The sequence below is a fragment of the Rhinoraja longicauda genome, chromosome 25 (genome assembly GCF_053455715.1).
Source record: "Rhinoraja longicauda isolate Sanriku21f chromosome 25, sRhiLon1.1, whole genome shotgun sequence".
Taxonomy (NCBI): domain Eukaryota; kingdom Metazoa; phylum Chordata; class Chondrichthyes; order Rajiformes; family Arhynchobatidae; genus Rhinoraja; species Rhinoraja longicauda.
The window spans coordinates 11,619,295-11,639,626 of NC_135977.1; the positions used below are offsets into that span (position 1 = coordinate 11,619,295).

At 43.5% G+C, this 20,332-nt stretch overlaps 1 protein-coding gene across 1 annotated transcript in view; it reads right to left on the reverse strand.

Annotated features, from left to right (window-relative positions):
• septin5a (septin 5a) overlaps positions 1–19,881 on the reverse strand; it is a 68,584-nt gene extending 48,703 nt beyond the window's left edge. Inside the window, exons 1-2 of the mRNA XM_078421186.1 lie at positions 19,525–19,881; positions 5,679–5,768 (exon numbers count right to left, since the gene is read on the reverse strand). Of these exons, the coding sequence (XP_078277312.1) occupies positions 5,679–5,768; positions 19,525–19,563 (129 nt within the window). The 5' untranslated portion in view covers positions 19,564–19,881. The remainder of the gene's footprint in view (positions 1–5,678; positions 5,769–19,524) is intronic.
• Positions 19,882–20,332: the final 451 nt, after the last annotated feature.

Below are 20,332 nucleotides of genomic sequence, written 5' to 3' on the forward strand. Positions count from 1 at the left end.
TCCAAACAAGACCTCTAATACTTCCTTTTGCTACCTAAAATGAAGCCAATTCTGTCCCCTCATCCAACCACTATGGCGGCACAGTGGCGCAGTGGTAAAGTTGCTGCCTGACAGTGCCAGAGACCCGGGTTTGATCCTGACTACGGGTGCTGTCTGCATGGAGCTTGTACGTTCTCCCCGGGACCTGCATGTGTTTTCTCTGGGTGCTCCAGTTTCCTCCCACACTCCAACGGTGTACAGGTATGAAGGTTAATTGGCTTGGTTAAATTGTAAATTGTCCCGAGTGTGTGTAGGATAGGGTCAGTGTGTGGGAACAAGGTATATTGGAAGATCGGGTATACATTCTTAGCACACATTTGAGGTTTCTTCAAAAATCTGATATCATTGGGGAAGAAGCTGTTCTTGCATCTGGTAGTACATGTTTTCAAGCATTTGTATCTTCTACCCAATGGGAGCGTGGAAGAGAGAGAAAATGACTCAGGGGTGAGTGGTCCTTGATAATGTTTGCTATTTTCTCCAGCCAGAGGAAAGTGTAGTCAATGGGATGGAGGCTGGATTGCGTGATGGACTGAAAATGAAACATTTTTTTCCTGCACTCTTCCCAGTGTATACTGTAACTATCCATTTCCATAAAGCAATTTTCAGCCATTCAAATTCATTGAAAATGCACATGTCCACACAAATTAACTCTGCACAAGACTCTCCACAGGCACACACGCCCCCGTGAAAGCTGAATTTGAACGTCCACACCCATCAAACCAGCGCACATATTAAAGTAGCACACTTATTTAATTAGCACATGACAATCCATACTCGTCAAATCAGTGCAACCAAGCATTAACCAAATGCAGAATTAGTTCTTGCATGAACCCATCTGCTCCACACAGATTTTTGCCAATGCATTCTTCTTATGATGTGATCAGGGATGCAAAATAAGCATGTGAATGACGGATTACCACAGAACAACCTAACACAGTGAATGGTCAACCACAAGATGTGTCATCTAATGAATATTTGCTGTCTACCCATTGAAGGCTACTTTATCCTGCAGTTCAGCTGAATAAACTGACACAGAAAGAACTGGGTAATAACATCTTTGGTTCATCTGATGTTCAAAATGCGTAGGATTCAAAGAACAAGCACTGTGCTGCACAACCACCGAAATACTTAACAAAATGGCTTCTTTGTTCGCTGTCGCTGGAGAAATGTTGACCTGATAATGGTTTTAAAGTAGCTTATTTTTAATTGAGTACATATTTACCCTTTTACACTCTCAGCAAATTCCATATCTTGCCTTCAACAGCCGATGAGGGCAGAAACAAAATAATGTTTCCAGATCTCATCCAATATCTTCAGATCACAGTTTGTTCCCATTTAATCTTCTCCCTATCGATTCAAAAGGCCCAGCTGGTGAACCAGGCGACTGCAGAATAACTGGGAACTTCCAATAGTTTAGACACAGACATGTGGCCAATTGTCAGGGAAGCTCAAACAATTTTTCTTGGACAAATTTTCAACCAAGGAGAATATGTTGTAGACCTCACAGGCACTGGTAGAAATGGCTGCCTCTCAGCTCCAGCAACCTGTGTTCAATCCAGATCTCTAATGCTACCTGTATGATGTTTCCACATTCTCCCCATGACTGTATGGGTTTGCTCCTGTTACACCGGTTTCCTCCCACGTCCCAAAGATGTACAATTTGATAGGATAATTGCCCATTGTAAATTGCCCCCTGAGTGCACAGGTAAGTGGTAGAATGTAGGAAGCAGTAATGAAAATGTGGGGAGAATAAAATAGGATTCATGTCGGATGAGGGTTAAGAATTACTGATGGTTGCCACAGACTTGTCGAGGTAAAGGGCCTATTTCTGCGCCGTATGACATTGAGTGTAACTTCTGTCCTATCATAACCTCATTCTGATTACTGGATGCTTGTTTAATGTGGAAAGCGCCAAATATATTCTCACAATCTGACACCATAGTCACAAACTCAATCAGCATGGAAACATGCCCTTCAGCCAAACTCATCCATGGTGGCCATGATGCCCATCTAATCCCTATGTTTGACCCATAACCCATTTACCTCCTCCAGTGCCATAGTGAGGCCCGCCGGAAATTGGAGGAGCAGCACCTCATATTTCGCCTGGGCAGTTTGCGGCCCGGTGGTATGAGCGTCGACTTCTCCAACTTCAGATAGCTCCTCTGTCCCTCCCTTCCCCTCCTCCTTCCCAGATCTCCCTCTATCTTCCTGTCTCCACCTATATCCTTCCTTTGTCCCACCCCCGACATCAGTCTGAAGAAGGGTCTCGACCCGAAACGTCACCCATTCCTTCTCTCCCGAGATGCTGCCTGACCTGCTGAGTTACTCCAGCATTTTGTGAATAAATCCCTCTGAATCTTTCCTATCCACTTACCTGTCCAAATGTCTTTAAAATATTGTTATGGTACTTGCTTCAACCACTGCCTCAGGCAACTGGTTCCATATACATATCACATTCTGCATGAAAAAAAATCCCCTCAGGTTCTTATTAAATCTTTCCAGTTTCACCTCTGTCCTCCAGATATTGATTTCCCAACTCTGGGAAAAATACTGTACATTCAGTTAATCTGTGCACAGCTGGGTATCTGATGGTCAGCAAGAGCACAGTGGGCTGAAGAGCATGTTTTGGTGCTGGATGACACCATGATTCTCTGAGAGTGTTTGCTGGATGAGTGTGGTAATGAGGTCCCGAGGACATCTCTGCTGTCAGGTGTACTTAAATATCTGTTGAACTAAAGTCATTTTGACCCTGTGGCCAGTTCACAGGCCGGGATGGGAGGGTGGAGTCAGGATAACCTGGTCAAGCCTGTGCTGGGGACGGGTTTAGAGGAAGCGTTTCAATTAAGAGACTAGGTTTTCCTATGTCCTGTCATGAAAGTTGGGTTTAGTTTAGTTTAGTTTCTTGTCACTTGTACCGAGGCACAGTGAAAAGCTTTTGTCACATTCTATCCAGTCAGCAGAACACCAATACATGATTACAATCGAGCCATTTGCAGCGTATAGATACATGATATGGGTATACATGATAAGGTTGGTGCCGCTGGAGCCTCATGCTGGGTTCTCACTGCAGTCGCAGGATGGTTGGAAGTGGTGTTTATGGTTGGAAAGGGGAGGTATTGGGGTTTGGGTCTTAAAATGGGGGGAGGCAATGCTGTGGACATAGGTGAACTTGACCCTCACTGGGCATATTGTTCACTGGTGTGGGAGAGCTCAGTGTGAGGTGAATATTTCTAACATTCTCCTTTCTATTTTAGATTTCCAGTATTGGCATTGATGTGTTAGCACACATTTCTAACATTTTTAGCTCTTTCCTTTCTTGTCATTCGTCTCTCTCTATTTACAGCTCCTGCAGACAAATCAGTTGTGGCCAACTAGACTCTGTCAGCCCCTCTCAGTCACCACCAAGATCATTTGCATCATTCACATTCCCATGTTCCACCCTATTACTGACAGTGCCTATGTTCCCCCCATCCCCCCCCCCCCCCCCCCTTCTCTACAATACAAAACATATTTGATTTCCAACTTTTCCTCATTCTGATGCAGGGTCATTGACCTAAAATGTTAACTAATTTTCTCCCTCTGCAGATGCTGCCTTATTAATTGGGTACTTCCACCAATTTCTGGTTTTATTTCAGTTTCCCGGAACTTGCACAATAGTGTGGTCCGTAAAAAAATTAGATAGACAATAGATGCAGGAATAGGCCATTCGGCCCTTCGAGCCAGCACCGCCATTCAATGTGATCATGGCTGATCATTCACAATTAGTACCCTGTTCCTGCCCTCTCCCCATACCCCTGACTCCGCTATCATTAAGAGCTCTATCTAACTCTCTCTTGAAAACATCCAGAGAATTGGTCTCCACTGCCTTCTGAGGCAGAGAATTCCACAGATTTACAACTCTCTGAGTGAAAAGGTTTTTCCTCATCTCCGTTCTAAATGGCCTACCCCTTATTTTTTATATGTTTTATATTTACTTATTACACTGAGTATATGCCGGCTTTTGGACAATATCACCGTCCCACTAATTTTAGGGGGCAGCTAATATAGCTGCTCCCTCATAGCTCTAGAGCAATGGGTTCAATCTCCACCTTGCTGCTTGCTGCCTGTGTGGATTTCCGCCTATCCATCAACTCAATTTGTTATCATATTTAAAAATTCAATCCAATAATTTCCCGCACTCCACCCAACACACACCACCACTCCCTGACTCCTCACTTTAGCTTCATAAGCATGCAGGTACAGCAGGCAGTGAAGAAAGCCAATGGAATGTTGGCCTTCATAACAAGAGGAGTTGAGTATAGGAGCAAAGAGGTCTTTCTACAGTTGTACCGGGCCCTGGTGAGACCGCACCTGGAGTACTGTGTGCAGTTTTGGTCTCCAAATTTGAGGATGGGTATTCTTGCTATTGAGGGCGTGCAGCGTAGGTTCACTAGGTTAATTCCCGGAATGGCAGGACTGTCGTATGTTGAAAGGCTGGAGCAATTAGGCTTGTATACACTGGAATTTAGAAGGATGAGGGGGGATCTTATTGAAACATATAAGATAATTAGGGGATTGGACACATTAGAGGCAGGAAACGTGTTCCCAATGTTGGGGGAGTCCAGAACAAGGGGCCACAGTTTAAGAATAAGGGGTAGGCCATTTAGAACGGAGATGAGGAAGAACCTTTTCAGTCAGAGAGTGGTGAAGGTGTGGAATTCTCTGCCTCAGAAGGCAGTGGAGGCCAGTTCGTTGGATGCTTTCAAGAGAGAGCTGGATAGAGCTCTTAAGGATAGCGGAGTGAGGGGGTATGGGGAGAAGGCAGGAACGGGGTACTGATTGAGAGTGATCAGCCATGATCGCATTGAATGGCGGTGCTGGCTCGAAGGGCTGAATGGCCTACTCCTGCACCTATTGTCTATTGTCTATTGTCTATATCGCACTCCAAACTAACTGTGATTCCATCCACAGTTACCACCACCTGAATAAGGGCAAGCCTTTGCTTCACTTCCACAGCTGAGCACACCCAGCTTCAAACCTTCCTGCTCACGTGCAATATCATGTTAACTCAAAGGGCCCACTTGTAAATATTTCCTCCAAAATCTTCCTTGCCCCATCCTCTCCCCATGACAGTTAAATGGAAGATTCCCAGAGCAGATCACAGATTATATTGTGAAAGTGCTACAACAAGGAAATGATGGGACAGGGGTGGAGATGGCACTGGGTGTAAAACCCTGGAAAAATCTCTGAGCCCAACACCCAATGGATTACTTCATGGTAAACGCACAAGTGATAATCATGAACTCAAAGCTGACATTATGCAACTTGAATTAATTATTCCAAGCATATTAGATAGATTCCATTGACGTTAGTGAAAATGTCCCAAAGCCACTCCCAAGAACCAAACTGTAGAAATTTAGAAATATATGCAACTTAAATTAAATGTTTCAGCTATGTTAGTAAACCGAATCCAAAGCAAGTACCCCTGACACACAACCTTCTCCACACCCTCCTAGCAGGTGAAACAGGTTTGTCAGCAGCTTCGATGTGTCACCTGCTGTTTTCACCATGCAGTTTGTGTAAAATATTCTATCTTTAGACATTCACTTCTCTGCAAAAGCCTGTATCACACTTTGCCCTTTATGTGTCCCAAGCCTCACCAATGTTGCATTGCTGCAGGCCAGATTCCTCCTCGTTTCGCTGTTGGGTGTATCAGTCCGTTCGGTAGCCAGGAAACTGCCTGTCTTTACCTGTGTGTATATAATTCTTGAGTCAGACAGCCATCCTGATGAAGTTGACACAAACATTTTGGACAGTGCTGAAAAGACCCTTCTTAGTACATTGCCCCTAGCCTTCTGTTAATATATCAGCGCTACCTCATTGTCTTGTCCTGCATACAATCGCAGGGACTTTTAGCCTAAACACGAAGATTAACATCTGGATAAGGGCAAGCCTTTGCTTCACCTCAACAGCTAAGAACACCCAGCTTTAAACCTTCCTACCCACGTGCAATATCATGTTAACTCAAAGGGGGATTGTGTAAACATTTTCCCCAAATTTTCCTAGCCCCATTCTCTCCCCATGATTAATAGACCTATTTACCTTGGCACTGACATAAAAATTGGTACAGAACAAAGCAGAGCCTGCATCGATGACTCAGGAAAGGTGGAACCCATAATAGTCCATTTGGGTGGTGCTGATGGCCAGAGGAACCCGGAAGTACTTGTGAATAGGTTGCTGAAATCAGCATGCAGGTATGATGTGTCATTGGAAGGGAAATGGTATGTTGGCCTTTATTATGAGAGGATTTGGAAACAGCAGTAAATAAATCTTTGCATGATTGCAAAGATCTTAGTACCTGGAATATTGTGCAAAGTTTGATCTCCTTGCCTCAGAAGGGACACACTTCCTCTGGAAGGAGTGCAGCAGAGAATCATGGTGTGTTTCTGGAGTGTCAACTGGGCCTGTGTCCTCTAGAGTATGGGTATGCGAGATGTAATCTCATTGATGTTTACAGAATACTTGCGAGCTCCGCAGTTGGGACATGAGATGTATGTCTCTCCTCACAGTGAAGCCTGGGTCACATTATTAAAATGAGGGGCAAGGTGTTTGGGAATGGGAAGAAGAGACATTTCTCCACAGACAATGGTGATTCTTAGGAGAGCTCAATCATTGTGCTGGACTGTGGCAGTGATCAACACATTTTTGGATACTGAAGGAATCAAGGGATATGGGGATGATGTAGGAGTGTGGCATTGAGTTGGAAGATTAGCAGTAATCAATGCAGATTCAAGTTTCAAGATTCTCAGAGTAAATATCACCAACAATTTGAGTTTAGACTTAACATTTTCGAGATACAGCACAGAAACAGGCGCTTTGGCCTACCGAGTCTGCGCTGACTAGTGATCACCCCATCTACTAGCATTATCCAACACACAAGGGATGATTTACAATTCCCAAAGCCTTTTTTACCCAGAACCCTTCTTCAGGCTGAAAGTAGAGGGGAGGTGAACATGTATCCATTTTGTACATGGGGTGTATACATTTACAACAATTTCTATTCAGGTATTGTCTTTAATGGAGTGAAATATTCCATTGCACCTTTAGCACCTATTCTCTCTTGAACTTTTACAGGTGTACAGTGGTGAGCAGATTGCCTAATTCGGCAAACTTGAATGCGCAAGAACAAAGAAGATTACAAAAAGTGATGGACACTGCCCAGCCCATCACGGCTACTGACCTCTCTAACATCGAAGGGATCTACAGAAGGTGCTGCCTCAAAAGGTCAACCAGCATCATTAAAGACCCAAGCCACTATGGCCATGTTCTCATTTCCCTCGTGTCATTGGGAAGAAGGTCTGAAAACTGGGACCTCCAGGTTCTGGAGCAACAACCAATGGGCTATCGACTACTACAGACACCCACTAAACTTCAAACTGCGAACTGTCTTGGTTGCTCTCAGGGCCTGAGGCTTTTGCTTTGTTTTGCTCTAATATTGGGGTTTATTTTTAGTTACTGAATTTTGTTTTTGGTTGTTTTATTATGTTCTCTATCAAGTACTGTGTTTACAGATCTGTTAGCTTTATGCTACCGCAAGTAATTATTTCATTGTCCTATTTCGGTACATCTGACAATTAAACACTCTTGTCTACGCTCTTGACACAAACACACTGTCAAAGCAGCACCTCGCAGAATAGCATCCTTTAGAAACAAACATGTTCCACTGCACACATCATGCACGAGGAGTGTAAGTTCTTTATACAGAGTATCAGCTGGGAATGTATATCTTCGACAGGACACAGGGCATTAATTGGGAGTGTATACATTCTCCACTCTACATAAGGGAGGTACTTTGTCATCACAGAGCACATTTGCAACCAACCAGGTATTTCTGGAAGTGTGAACATGTAGAGTAAGAAAACAACTCCCACAAAATGCAATGTAGAAATTCCAGATAATCCGGTTTATCATGCTGAAATGAAGGAAAAACATGAGCCACTTTCTTTATGTAGTGCCTTTAAAACAAGATGTTGCACCCGGGTGATGCGCAATTGTGTAGTCAGCAAAAGTTTTTATATTTTGTATCTCCTTATGACATTGAGTCTACGTTTTCATTTTGGCTCTGCGTGTTTCCTTCCACATCCCAGAGATGCGGTTGCTTATGTGTAGGAAGGAACTGCAGAAGCTTGTTTACACCGAAGATAGACAGGCAGCATCGCTGGAGAAAAAAAAATAGGTGACGTTTCAGGTCAAAGAGCAGTCTCGACCCGAAACGTCACCCAATTCCTTTTCTCCATAGATGTTGCCTGATCCGCTATCACAGAATGCTGGAGTAACTCAGCGGGTCAGACAGCATCTCTGGAGAGAAGGAATGGGTGACGTTTCGAGTCGAGACCCTTGCCTGATCCGCTGAGTCAATGCAACATTTTCTGTCTATCTCTGGTTGTTATGTCAATTGGCGACTGCAAATCCCCTCCAATTGTGCAGCTGAGGGGGGAGAATGGGGGTGGGGGGTGGGGGGTGGTAGAAATTTGAGGGCGAATAACATTAAATTGCTGCAGGGGTGATGCAATTGAGGCGCCCGTCAGGATCCTCTAAGAGTGGTGCAGAATAAGCCTCGGTCACTGCCAGCCGCCCCTCCCCGCCCTGTCCTGTCCCGTGTGACCCGGGCTGCGGGAGCAGTGAATGGGGCGCTGTGTCCTGCAGCGTCCAGCTGCAACCATTTAACTTGTTTCTGGCACAATTTCATCTGCCAACATTGCAGCGTGGTGTCAGTCGCAGACGTCAGACCACGCGGGCCATTCGGTTGCTCCATCTGCCACAGGCTGGGGTTTCGCAGTCAGGGGCGAAACCTCCTCCTGTGCATCGACAGGGAGGTTTCTCTGCAGGTTCTGACGGACTCCGCTCGGCCGCCCGACAGCACGGCGCTGCAGTTGCAACCCGACGTGCACTGATTTGAACCACTGATGGATGTTTGCACGGACTGAAGCTCGGCAGCTGCGCAACTTCCAAAGAGACCGCTCACTTTGTCTCTAACAATGATCTCCGAATCCAGTGGGAATTCTTCGGCATCAAACTGTGACATTTTCGGAGAGAACACACAGGGAGAGCGCCGCGTTATGTTTACGAGGGGATTCAGCAAGACAGGGAACAAACAAAGCCGGGAGGTGGCAAAATGGCTTGAAACCATCAAGCATGCAGCTCCCACTGCCCTTCCCCCAACACCCACACTCCCTTTTACCCTCTACCACTGTCATTTTATCATTTTATTTCTCCCTGAATTTGCAGCTTTGCCCGTTTCCACCTCTCTTCAAACCTCTGTATGTTTATATTTTTTCTTGAAAAGTAACTGATCTAAAATATTTTTTCTTTTTCCCTGCTGAGCAATTACAGTAAATTCTTGTTTTCAAGGAGTCATACAGTGTGGAAACATACCTTTCGGCCCAACCCTCCCACACCGGCCAGCAATGTCCCAGCTACACTCGTCCCACTTGCCTGCGCTTGGTCCATATCCCTCCAAACCTGTCCTATCCATGTACCTTTCTAATTGTTTCTTAAACAATGGGATAGTCCCAGACTCAACTACCTCATCTGGCAGCTCGTTCCATACACCCATCACCCTTTGTGTGAAAAAGTTTCCCCTCAGATTCCTATTAAATCTTTTCCCCTTCACCTTAAACCTATGTCTTCTGGTCCTCGATTACCCTATTCTGGGCTAAAGACTCTGTGCATCTACCCGATCTATTCCTCTTATGATTTTGCACTTCCAAGTACGCTGAAACCTTTTCCTTAAGAATAAACTATAATTAAAGCCTATAATTTCCTTTCTTTTGGAAGTCCCTTCTTAAACATTTGTGACTTTCCAGTCCTCTGGAACCATTCCCGATTCCAGTGAGACACAGGCACTGTGAAAAAACATCAAAAATTAGCTACTATCTAAGGGCCTGAATACAAATAAATCATATGAGGAGGTACAGAAAATTAGGAGGGAAATAAATGTAATGGTAAAACTATCAGAGAAGTCTCTGTAGTGTTCTTTTCTGGACTGCTTGCCAAATCTCAATAAATAGGTGAAATGTTGGCATAACAAAACATACTGATGAAGTTGGTGTTGCTAAGCAACCTGGCTGATCTGCAGAATCGAGATTCAGCACTTGCAGCAATGTGATTGCATTCAGGGATGCCCAGCAACTCCAACAAATGCCATCCCAAGATGCAGTACGCCAATCTCACATTACTACTGCCATGTAACATGGCATCAAGAGCTGTTGATATGGAACACAGAACAGAACAGGCAAACGCACAGTCTCTTGCCCAGAGAAGGGGAATCGAGAACCAGAGAACATAAGTTTAAGGTGAGGTGGGAAAAATTTAATAGGAACCCGAGGGTTAACTATTTCAAACAAACGGTGGTGGGTGTATGGAACGAACTGCTGGAAGAGGCAGGTACTACAGCAATATTTAAGAAAGATTTAGATAGGTACATGGATCGGACAGGTTTACAGGGATATGTGCCAAACGCAGGCAGGTGGGACTATTGTAGATGGGACATGTTGGTCAGTGTGGATGTTGGGCCAAAGGGCCTTTTTCCATGCTCCATGACTCTATAACCGCACAGAAACAGGCCATTCAGCCCACAATGTCTCTGTCAAGCATGATGCCAAGATCAACTCTTACCTGTCTGCATATAACCCACAATCCTCCATCCTTGCATATCCATGTGCCCATCCAAAGGCCTCCTAAATGTCATTATTGTATTTATCCCCCACCACCATCCCTGGCAATGCATTCCAGGCATCGGTCACCCCCCACACTTCTACTTTAAACTTTACCCCAGGCACGTTAAAGCTATGCCCTCTAGTATTTGATACTTCCATCTGGGAAAAAAGATTCAGACTGTCTGCAGCTCTGCGCTTCTGTTCTCCATTGTAATCAGATATGCAGATTATCGGCAGTTCATCTTCAATGAATGGGCCAAATTACGTGTGTCATTCTTATGTTCCAACCATCGCCTTTTACTCTACCATCCTCACAATAATTTCTGCTCTTTCACAAAATCTTGGCACTTCTTTTTCTAATCTGCACAAAATGCTCACCATAACTGGACTCCTCGTCAGATAATTCCACCACAACCACAGTTTCTAACAGAAGAGGAAATTGGCAGAAGACAAGGCAAATGTGTCTCCAGCAGAATAATTACAGAGAGACTTTGATAATCCAGTTCCAATTATTCAGAAGTCCTGATGTAGCTCACTCCTTAATGCGGAATATGAGCAGAGGCTTGAGAGTGTAAGTGGGCGGGTGTCCAGAATGCAACCGGAGTCTGGACAATGGGTAGGGTGTCCATCTGGAGTTGACACCAGGGATGATGAATGTGGGTCAGTTTGTGGCTGGAATTGCAGTCTCAAATGCTTGCAAATTTCCCACTCCCTTTAAACTGACCAGATTTACTGGGTAATAAATTATACTATGCTGTAATAAATTTAAAAGTGAAATAAAAGGCAGTTTAGCTCTTTTTGTGCACAACCCGCAGGCATTGCCACTTTCATTTCACTGCACATTGAGTATGTGTATGTGACAAATAAATTTGACTTGACTTGACTTGACTTGACTTGACTTGAAAGGAACAGCATCCCAAATTCCGGAAAATCTGCTGGTGCAGCATTACTAATGACTGAGGGTGCGGATTATTAGAATTTTATTGCACGCACTTGCCCAATGTTTAAGTACCTCAGGAACCACATGGAAAATCATATTAAATATTTTCACACAATAGTAGAAACTCAGTAGTCTTTTCCCAAAAGATGACTATGCTGAATTACAGAGCATTCAAGGCAGATTACAACAGAGTTTTGTTACAACAGGGTACCAAATTATATAAGAAATGGATTTGGTTGATCAATTGAGCGGTCAAGTGGTCTTCGGTTCCAAATGCTAATTTGTAACTCCAATTTTAGTTTAATTTAGTTTAGAGATACAGCATGGAAACATGTCCTTCGGCCCACCGAGTCCGCACCAACCAGCAATCCCCATACATTAACACTATCCAACATACATTAGGGGCAATTTACATTTTATACCAAGCCAATTAACCTGCAAACCTGTACGTCTTTGGAGTGTGGGTGGAAACCAAAGATCTCAGAGAAAATCCAAGTGGTCACGGGGAGAACGTACAAACGCCATATAGACAGTAGCCGACTCCATATAGACAGTAGCCGTAGTTAGGATCGAACCTGGGTCTCTGGTGCTATAAGGCAGCAACTCTACTGCTGCACCACCTTATCATTCTGATAACCCCCATTTGATAACAATAGACAATAGACAATAGGTGCAGGAGTAGGCCATTCGGCCCTTCGAGCCAGCACCGCCATTCAATGTGATCATGGCTGATCATTCTCAATCAGTACCCCGTTCCTGCTTTCTCCCCATACCCCCTGACTCCGCTATCCTTAAGAGCTCTATCTAGCTCTCTCTTGAATGTATTCAGAGAATTGGCCTCCACTGCCCTCTGAGGCAGAGAATTCACAACTCTCTGACTAAAAAAGTTTTTCCTCATCTCTGTTCTAAATGGCCTACCCCTTATTCTTAAACTGTGGCCCCTGGTTCTGGACTCCCCCAACATTGGGAACATGTTTCCTGCCTCTAACATGTCTTAATAATCTTGTACGTTTCGATAAGATCCCCTCTCATCCTTCTAAATTCCAGTGTATACAAACCTAGTCGCTCCAGTCTTTCAACATAACCCCCAACTCTACCCCTCATTCTGATAACCCCCATTTGATAACCCCCAACTCTACTCCTCATTCTGATAACCCCCCAACTCTACTGCTGCACCACCTTTTCATTCTGATAACCCCTATTTGCAACCACATTTGATCATTTATATTGTGATAAACCAATTGTTCTTCCTTTAGAGTGGCAGAATGTGGGGGGTGTCGACAGGATAAAAATATAAAGGTTTCAAAATTTGACATGCCCAGAGGTATGTCACCTTTGAAAGTAAGCACAATTCACCCAGTTCATCCAGCAAATATCAAATCATACCAATTTGAAGGATTGCATTTTTCGTTTTGATATATGCTGATTTCAGCTGCGGCAGCAGGAAGGGTGATAGCACAACATTCCTCAATTAAAGAATAAAACTATGGCAAGACTCCCACTGGAAATTACTGGCCAACTTATCAAAATATTGCTTAAGGATAAGGTTGGTTGGCTAAACAGACCATCACTGTTGAATTGCCCCCAATTTACTACCCAGAAAGTTTAAAAAAATGTCTGACGGATGTACCATTTTCTTCTTTATCAGTTTTTAAACTCGACCTGAAACTGGCTCAATAAATCTAGTCTTGAACGTTTACCTGCAAATGAACTGGAAGGAATGCTCTTCAGAAGTTTAATTACACGAGTGTAAAAACTGAGCGAAATTGCTACAAGTTTGGAATTAATTTCCATTGTTCTAAGAGATAGTTTCCACTATTCCATAAGTGATAGGCAATGGAAAATTAATGGGTGGGCTATCCATTTTGGCTGAGGATGTAATTTCCAATTGAAAATCTTGTACTCCTCAATAGTAAATTCCAAATAGACATCAACATATTATTTTTGGAGCAGCCGGCTAATATCAAGGAATGCTGGCATTTACTGTTTTCCTGTCTCAGATCTTGTCAAATTTTAAACAACATCTCTTCAGAAAGGTCTGCAATGACTCAATTTCCATTTCCCTCTTCTGATAAGTAATCCTCTATCTCATTTAAACAGTAAATTGAATTCAGTCCCAATCCCTTTCGACCAAATGTAATTTAATCTTCCTTCTTTTTCGCAACATAACTCACATCTGATTAAAGTCTCAGAGAGAAAAAATATCACAAATCAAAATGGGTAGCCTGGAGGAAATGGCTACAAATTTAATGTCACATGACTGAACAACAATAACACCAAAAAATGCATTGCTCAGATAATGACTGGCAGCAAAATACGTTCAGGAGTTTAAGTCATACTGCGACAATCTACATGAACACACCAGTGTGGCTTGGGCTACTCCAATGACAATAGGACAAATGAGCTGCAATTTATACAAATGGGCAGCAGCTGAACTAATTATGGAGTCATACAACATAGAAACAGGCCCTTCAGCCCACCAAATCATTGCTAACCATCAACCACCCGCCATCCATTTATGCTAATCCCATTCCATTTCTCCCTACATTCCCATCCATTCATCACAAATTCTCTCATTCCCCAGGGCAATTTATAGCAGCCAATTAACTCATCAAACCACATGTCTTCGGGATGTGGAAGAAAACCAAAGCACCCGGAGGAGACCCACATGGTCACAGAGAGAGTGTGCAAATGCTACACAGATAATAGCAGAGGTCAGGAATTAATCTAGATCATGGATGGTCTAAAGTAGTACCTTTTCCAGCTTGCCGCAGTGCTGCCAGCATGGTAATACCCCAGTAATGGAAGACCATATGTGATTAACATTAATAATGACAGTTAGCTGGTCAAAATTGATGCAGACAAATGTTAATCTCAAAGGTTTAGCATCGATCTCTGCTTCCCATCTTTCCTTCCTGACACTTACCAATTACGTGTTGGCCTCCTACCCACCAACTGATCCAGAGTGCCATCCCAGTATAGTGTGTCTGTCAGTTGAAGAGACAGTGCCTGTGGCTAAAATGGGATACTGACTTTAGGGTGAATTTAGTTTAAATTCACTGATTTGACTTGATGTGACATCTTTAAGTTTGCGTAGTATTCTTCATTCTCTTTAAACGGCCCAGGTAAACTACCCTCCCCAGAAACAGTAATATTTCTTTAAGGAGCTTCATTTGTTCCATTCTGGTGATACTATCGTTATTAATGACACTTTGCTCACAGTTTACGTCAATCCTTTAATACCCAAATGTTGATGTAAGGGGGGAGCTCCTCCAAACATTTTTGCTTTGATTTCCAGTTTCTATTTGTGTTTTTATAGTACTTCTGTTCATTTGATTTATTTAAAATTCAGATTGGGTGGTCACCCACAATTATTTTTTTATATTCTCAGTTTTTAATAGCAAATATTTGATAAGGCCTGTTGGTATTAGTATTGCAGATCCCATTTAACCACCCCCCCCTTGTACGTGTCAATTATTTGGTGACTTTTGAACCCTAGAATATGATGTCTTCCAGTCATTTCATAGATCATAGACAATCTATGGTCTTGATGTGCCCTGATTTTGCCCTCTGTAGTTGTTTTTTTTAAGGCTTGTTCTGTTATTTCAAACTGTTTTGAAAGTTTAATGGCATTGCTTATTTCAGTGGATGCACTTGACATGTTCTGTTACAATTGCCCTCTCCCAGATCTCCAATTGATTTAAAATCAGATATATTTTCTTGGTTCTCTCTGTTTATGGCTTGATACTTGTCACACCCAGTCCATCCAACTCCCCTTTGATGCCATGTTAACTATTTGCATTGATAGTTATCGAGTCTAAAGCAGTGTTCAGCATCTCCTTCATCGTCACTCCTTTCCACAAAAAAATCTTTCCTTTCCCAAATGCAAAATGTGCTGCATCCACCGAAATGAATTCCCTCTTTCCAGGATCATCCATTTAACTACCTCCAATCAGATTTCATTCTTCCAGCAAAGCCAAGCAAAGTCACTAATGACATTATACATGACCATGGCTACAGTTTTTCTGGTATTTTTGACATAGCTAACCACATAATCTCTGATGCATTTCCATGCCAACCAAGTGGGGCTTAATCATTCAAACAACTTAATGACCTATCCCAGGCAGTTGCTAAGGTTCACACCACTGAAAATAGTTGTATTGAGTTGATTTAAATTCACTCAATGTAATGTTAAGGAACAGCTCGGAACACTGGATAGAATAAAGCCTAATAAGTAACAATGATAAAGGAAACAGGCCATCATTGTAAGCTGTTTGTAGGGTGAAAATTAGAAGCTAGTGTGACTTGGGTGGGGGAGGGATAGTGAGAGAGGGAATGCCGGGGCTACCTGAAGTGAGAGAAATCAATATCCATACCACTGGGCTGTAAGCTGCCCAAGCGAAATATAAGATGCTGTTCCTCCAATTTGAATTCAGCCTCACTCTGACAATGGAGGAGACCCAGGACAGAAAGGTCTGTGTAGGAATGGGAAGGAGAATGAAAGTGTCCAGCAACCGGGAGATCAGGTTGGTTCACGTGGGCCACCGATGCTGGTGCCACCGACCCGTATCTCTACTCCAGCCCCCCCACAGGCCTCCACCAGCGACTCCGCTGACCCTTGCCTCTCCATCACCCACCAAAATGTATAAAAATGGCCTTTATTAAAATCTGACAATGTGCACTTTAACCACATGCAATTTTTTCCATTACAAATCTCAAATTGTGGAGTAGAGGCAAATAAATAATTGATGGGTCTTTGTCCCAAACATTATGGAGAGCACTGTATTGCCTCTTTTCATCTAGTTCATCTTGCTAATTGTGCCCTCAAGAAAATCTATTATATTTACCAGACAAGCACATGCAATATATTATGTCAGTGCTGGAAAGGCTCAAGGGTTAAGCTATTTATTGCAGAAGATTCAGCCTTTGACCTTCTCCAGTTACCAAGGCATGTTCCATTTAAGATCTGGTAAGTGCTGACTCCCTAGGAAATTGATCCTGAGAACGTGCCAATGGTAATCCCATTGAATATCACAGGAAAAAGATCCAGCTCTCTTTTGTTGGAGACAGTCCTTGCCTGAAATGTGTTGTGATTGTAATTAGCCACCATTGCAGAAGCCTGGAAGATTTCATGAAAGAAAGTCATATTTGACAAATGAAGTACGATTTTATAGAGAATATAAAGGAAAGTGTAGTATACCTGTAATTTGAGAAAGCATTTGCAATTTAAAGCCAGAGTCTATGGGTTTATGAGTGATATTCCAGCATGGGCAATGGGTTGGTCAGAGCTATAAAACATAGGGCAATAATTATGGGTCTTCTTTTGTCAATTTAAAAAGCAGATATTTATCCCCTCTCTCTCCTTTCTGTTTTGAGAATAACTACCTATTCATTCTGTTGCGTCATCAATATCCTTCTCCACTTTTTATTGATCTATTATGTGATTTCATTCCATAGGCTGTTTGGAAATTCAGGTATATTAAATCTATTGCATTAATTTCTGTTTTCCATTCAAAGATTAAAGCTATTGAAATCCACATTGAATATTTTTTATAATATTTTTTGGTGATGTTTCATTGTTTTTCATAAGAAAGAGGTGTGCTGTCATGGTATTGTACATCAACATCTAAAGACCAGAGTCATTGATCTGGAGACCTGATCAAATCCTATGATACCTGCTGAGGAATTGAAACTCAAGTATTAAATGAATCAGATTATCCATAAATCACAGATAGACACAAAATGCTGGAGTAACTCAGCAGGACAGGCAGCATCGTGGAGAGAAGAAATGGGTGACGTTTTGGGTTGAGACCCTTTTTCAGACTGAAGAAGAGTCTCGACCCGAAATGTCACCCATTTCTTCTCTCCAGATATGCTGCTGGTCCCACTGAGTTACTCCATCATTTTGTGTCTATCTCCAATTTAAACCAGTATCTGCAATTCTTTCCTTTCCTTAAATCACATTTGGTTGTCAGAAGGCCTTCATTTTGGGGAGATCTGCCATCCTTCTCCAGTTTGGTCTATTTGTCATTCCAGATTCCAAGATAATTGTGTCCAAAACAGTTGGCACGTTACTCAGTTGAGGGTCAATTTGGTATGGGCAATAATATGTTAGCCTGGTCAGCAAAATCCATATCCCATGATTAAATCAATAAAACATTAATCTGACTGCTCGACATACTGGTGTCCACCTTCCAAGTAACCATTCACTCTCACTCCATCCCTTCCCCTTCCTAGTTGTCCTGCTAGTTCCACTGTTCGTATCCATTTGTTATTACCTCCTCCACACCCAACAATAGACCATTGTGGACTTGTTGGCCATCGGTGCCGACTCTAGTTTGTTTTGTACTTTTTCATACCTTTAGTTCCCTTCTCCCCTGACTCTCAGTCTGAAGAGGGTTCTCGACCCGAAATGTTACCTATTCCTTTTCTCCAGAGATGCTGCCTGACCTTCTGAGTTACTCAGATTATGTCTGCCTTCTGAGTTACTCAGATTATGTCTGCCTTCTAACATCCTTTCCTAACAATTTTTTTAACTATGTAACATTGTCTCTCCTGGCTCCTTCTGAGATTCTTTAAAAACATGTATTATCAATTCTTCTGGATCAGGATTTATACCCTGTATGAGTTCATTCAATAGGACTTTGTGTATTTTTACTTGTTATATAATTTCTAATCTTTCTCTTTATAAGTTCTAATCTTGTCACCTGAGGTCTTATTGAAACAATTCCCTCTTTCTCGTTAATATCCATACCCAAATAATAAAGTCATAGTCATTTATGACAGAAATATGTCCTTCGGCCCACTGGGTCCAACCCAATCCAGTATACTAATCCCTATTTCACCAGGAATTGGTCCATGGCCTTCCATGCTGTGGAAATGCAAGTGCTTTTCTAGATACTTCTTAAATGGTGTGAGAGTCCCTGCCTCCAAATGACATGCAGTGCATCCCTTCCCATTTAATGGCACCACGTTAAATAAAAAAATAAAATATTCAAATATCACCACTCCAACCTCCTTCTCAACACCACCACAAATCCCTTGGGAAATGTAGGTAAACCAGAAACACCTTACGGTATCTTGTTGCAAACCTGGGTTGCCAATTACAAATATTTAAATGTTAACCTCAAATGTGTTGGAGACTGGAATAATTGTGCCTGTCGGCGAACACTGGGGGCGGAGTAAAAGCGAGTGTACACGACATAAGCCCCGAAGAACAAATACTCCCTGGTGCTTGGATGAGTGATTTCAAGCCAAATCGCTTTATGCACTAACCCTTTATGGCTGTTTTCGTAAGGCACATTCGCACATCAACATCCCTCTCACTGGGGAATGCAAGGTTATTCAGAGCGAACTACCCCAAACTGCGGCCAAATTAGGGGATTTCACAGCAAGACAGCGAACCTGCGGAATGACAGAGGTGGCTTTGCCGTGTGATGGTTCCCTCTGGATACCTGCAAACATCCCGTCCATTCCCCAGGCCTCACTCTTGACCGTATTCAGCTGCTGTTGGCCGCAAGTAGCTTGGCCTCATTTGCTTTGCAAATCTCTGCACGACGATGTTTAAATGGGCTTGAGGGGGGATAAAAGACACACGGGGAGTGAATTTGGTGCATGATACAGTGCGATGCCGGGTGATAGTGAGAACAGACCCGAAGCAGGGATGCCGAGATCGATGTGAAAATTAAAATTCCCTATCGGGAACGCAAATACAATGTGAAAATTGCCCGTGAGGTTCGACCCCTTTGCATGTCGCCATACGCGGAGAAAGGGCACACAGTAAACGTGCCGGAGATTGCAGCCGGCTCGATTATATTCAGGAGAGAAAAACAGGAGTGTGGAACTCACCTCCTTCTCCTCTGGATGCCGCAGGAGCAGCGAGCGCATCGGGGGAAGCGGCGGCGGTCGTTGAAATACGGCAGGTTCAGTATCCCAGCGACGCCCATCGGCAGCGGGCAGAGAAAGGAGAGGCAGTGAATGGAAAGGTTCATTCAGCAACACAAGAGACCTCTGGCAAGCGCTAATCGGGTTCGGGTTGTATGGGGGGGTGGTGGTTTCGCGGAAATAAATGCAACTTACCCGATTTCAGCATTCGGCTTTTAAATCTGACGTTGCTGACCATTGTGGCGGATTTAAATCCCTCCGACAGCGGGGAACACGGAGCCTGATTCACCGAGAGAGCCAGGATTGCACTGACACAGTGAAACTGGTACCCAACGCAAGCGGCGGGCCAATGGCACGCAACGAGGGGACCCTCCGGACCAATCGCTCGCGGGCGTCAGGCGGGGAGCCAATCCCGTGCACGCAGGTACCCAATCTGGCTGATGATACGTCCCTCGTTCAGCCAATCGGAGGCGCGGGCCCCCACCTGCCAGCCAATCGGCGGGTCCGTGAATGGCTGGGCGCAGAAGCAATCAGGTGCAAGGGAGGGTTGGGTGGTCCAATCGCAGACAGGGAGCGGGAATCCAGTCTGGGAATTAATAAGGGTTGACCAACCAGGCGGAAAATAAAAACCACAAAGCGACCCAGAGACAGCCCCAACGTCGCGGTGTAAGAAAGTAACTGCAGATGCTGGTACAAATCGAAGGTATTTATTCACAAAATGCTGGAGTAACTCAGCAGGTCAGGCAGCATCTCAGGAGAGAAGGAATGGGTC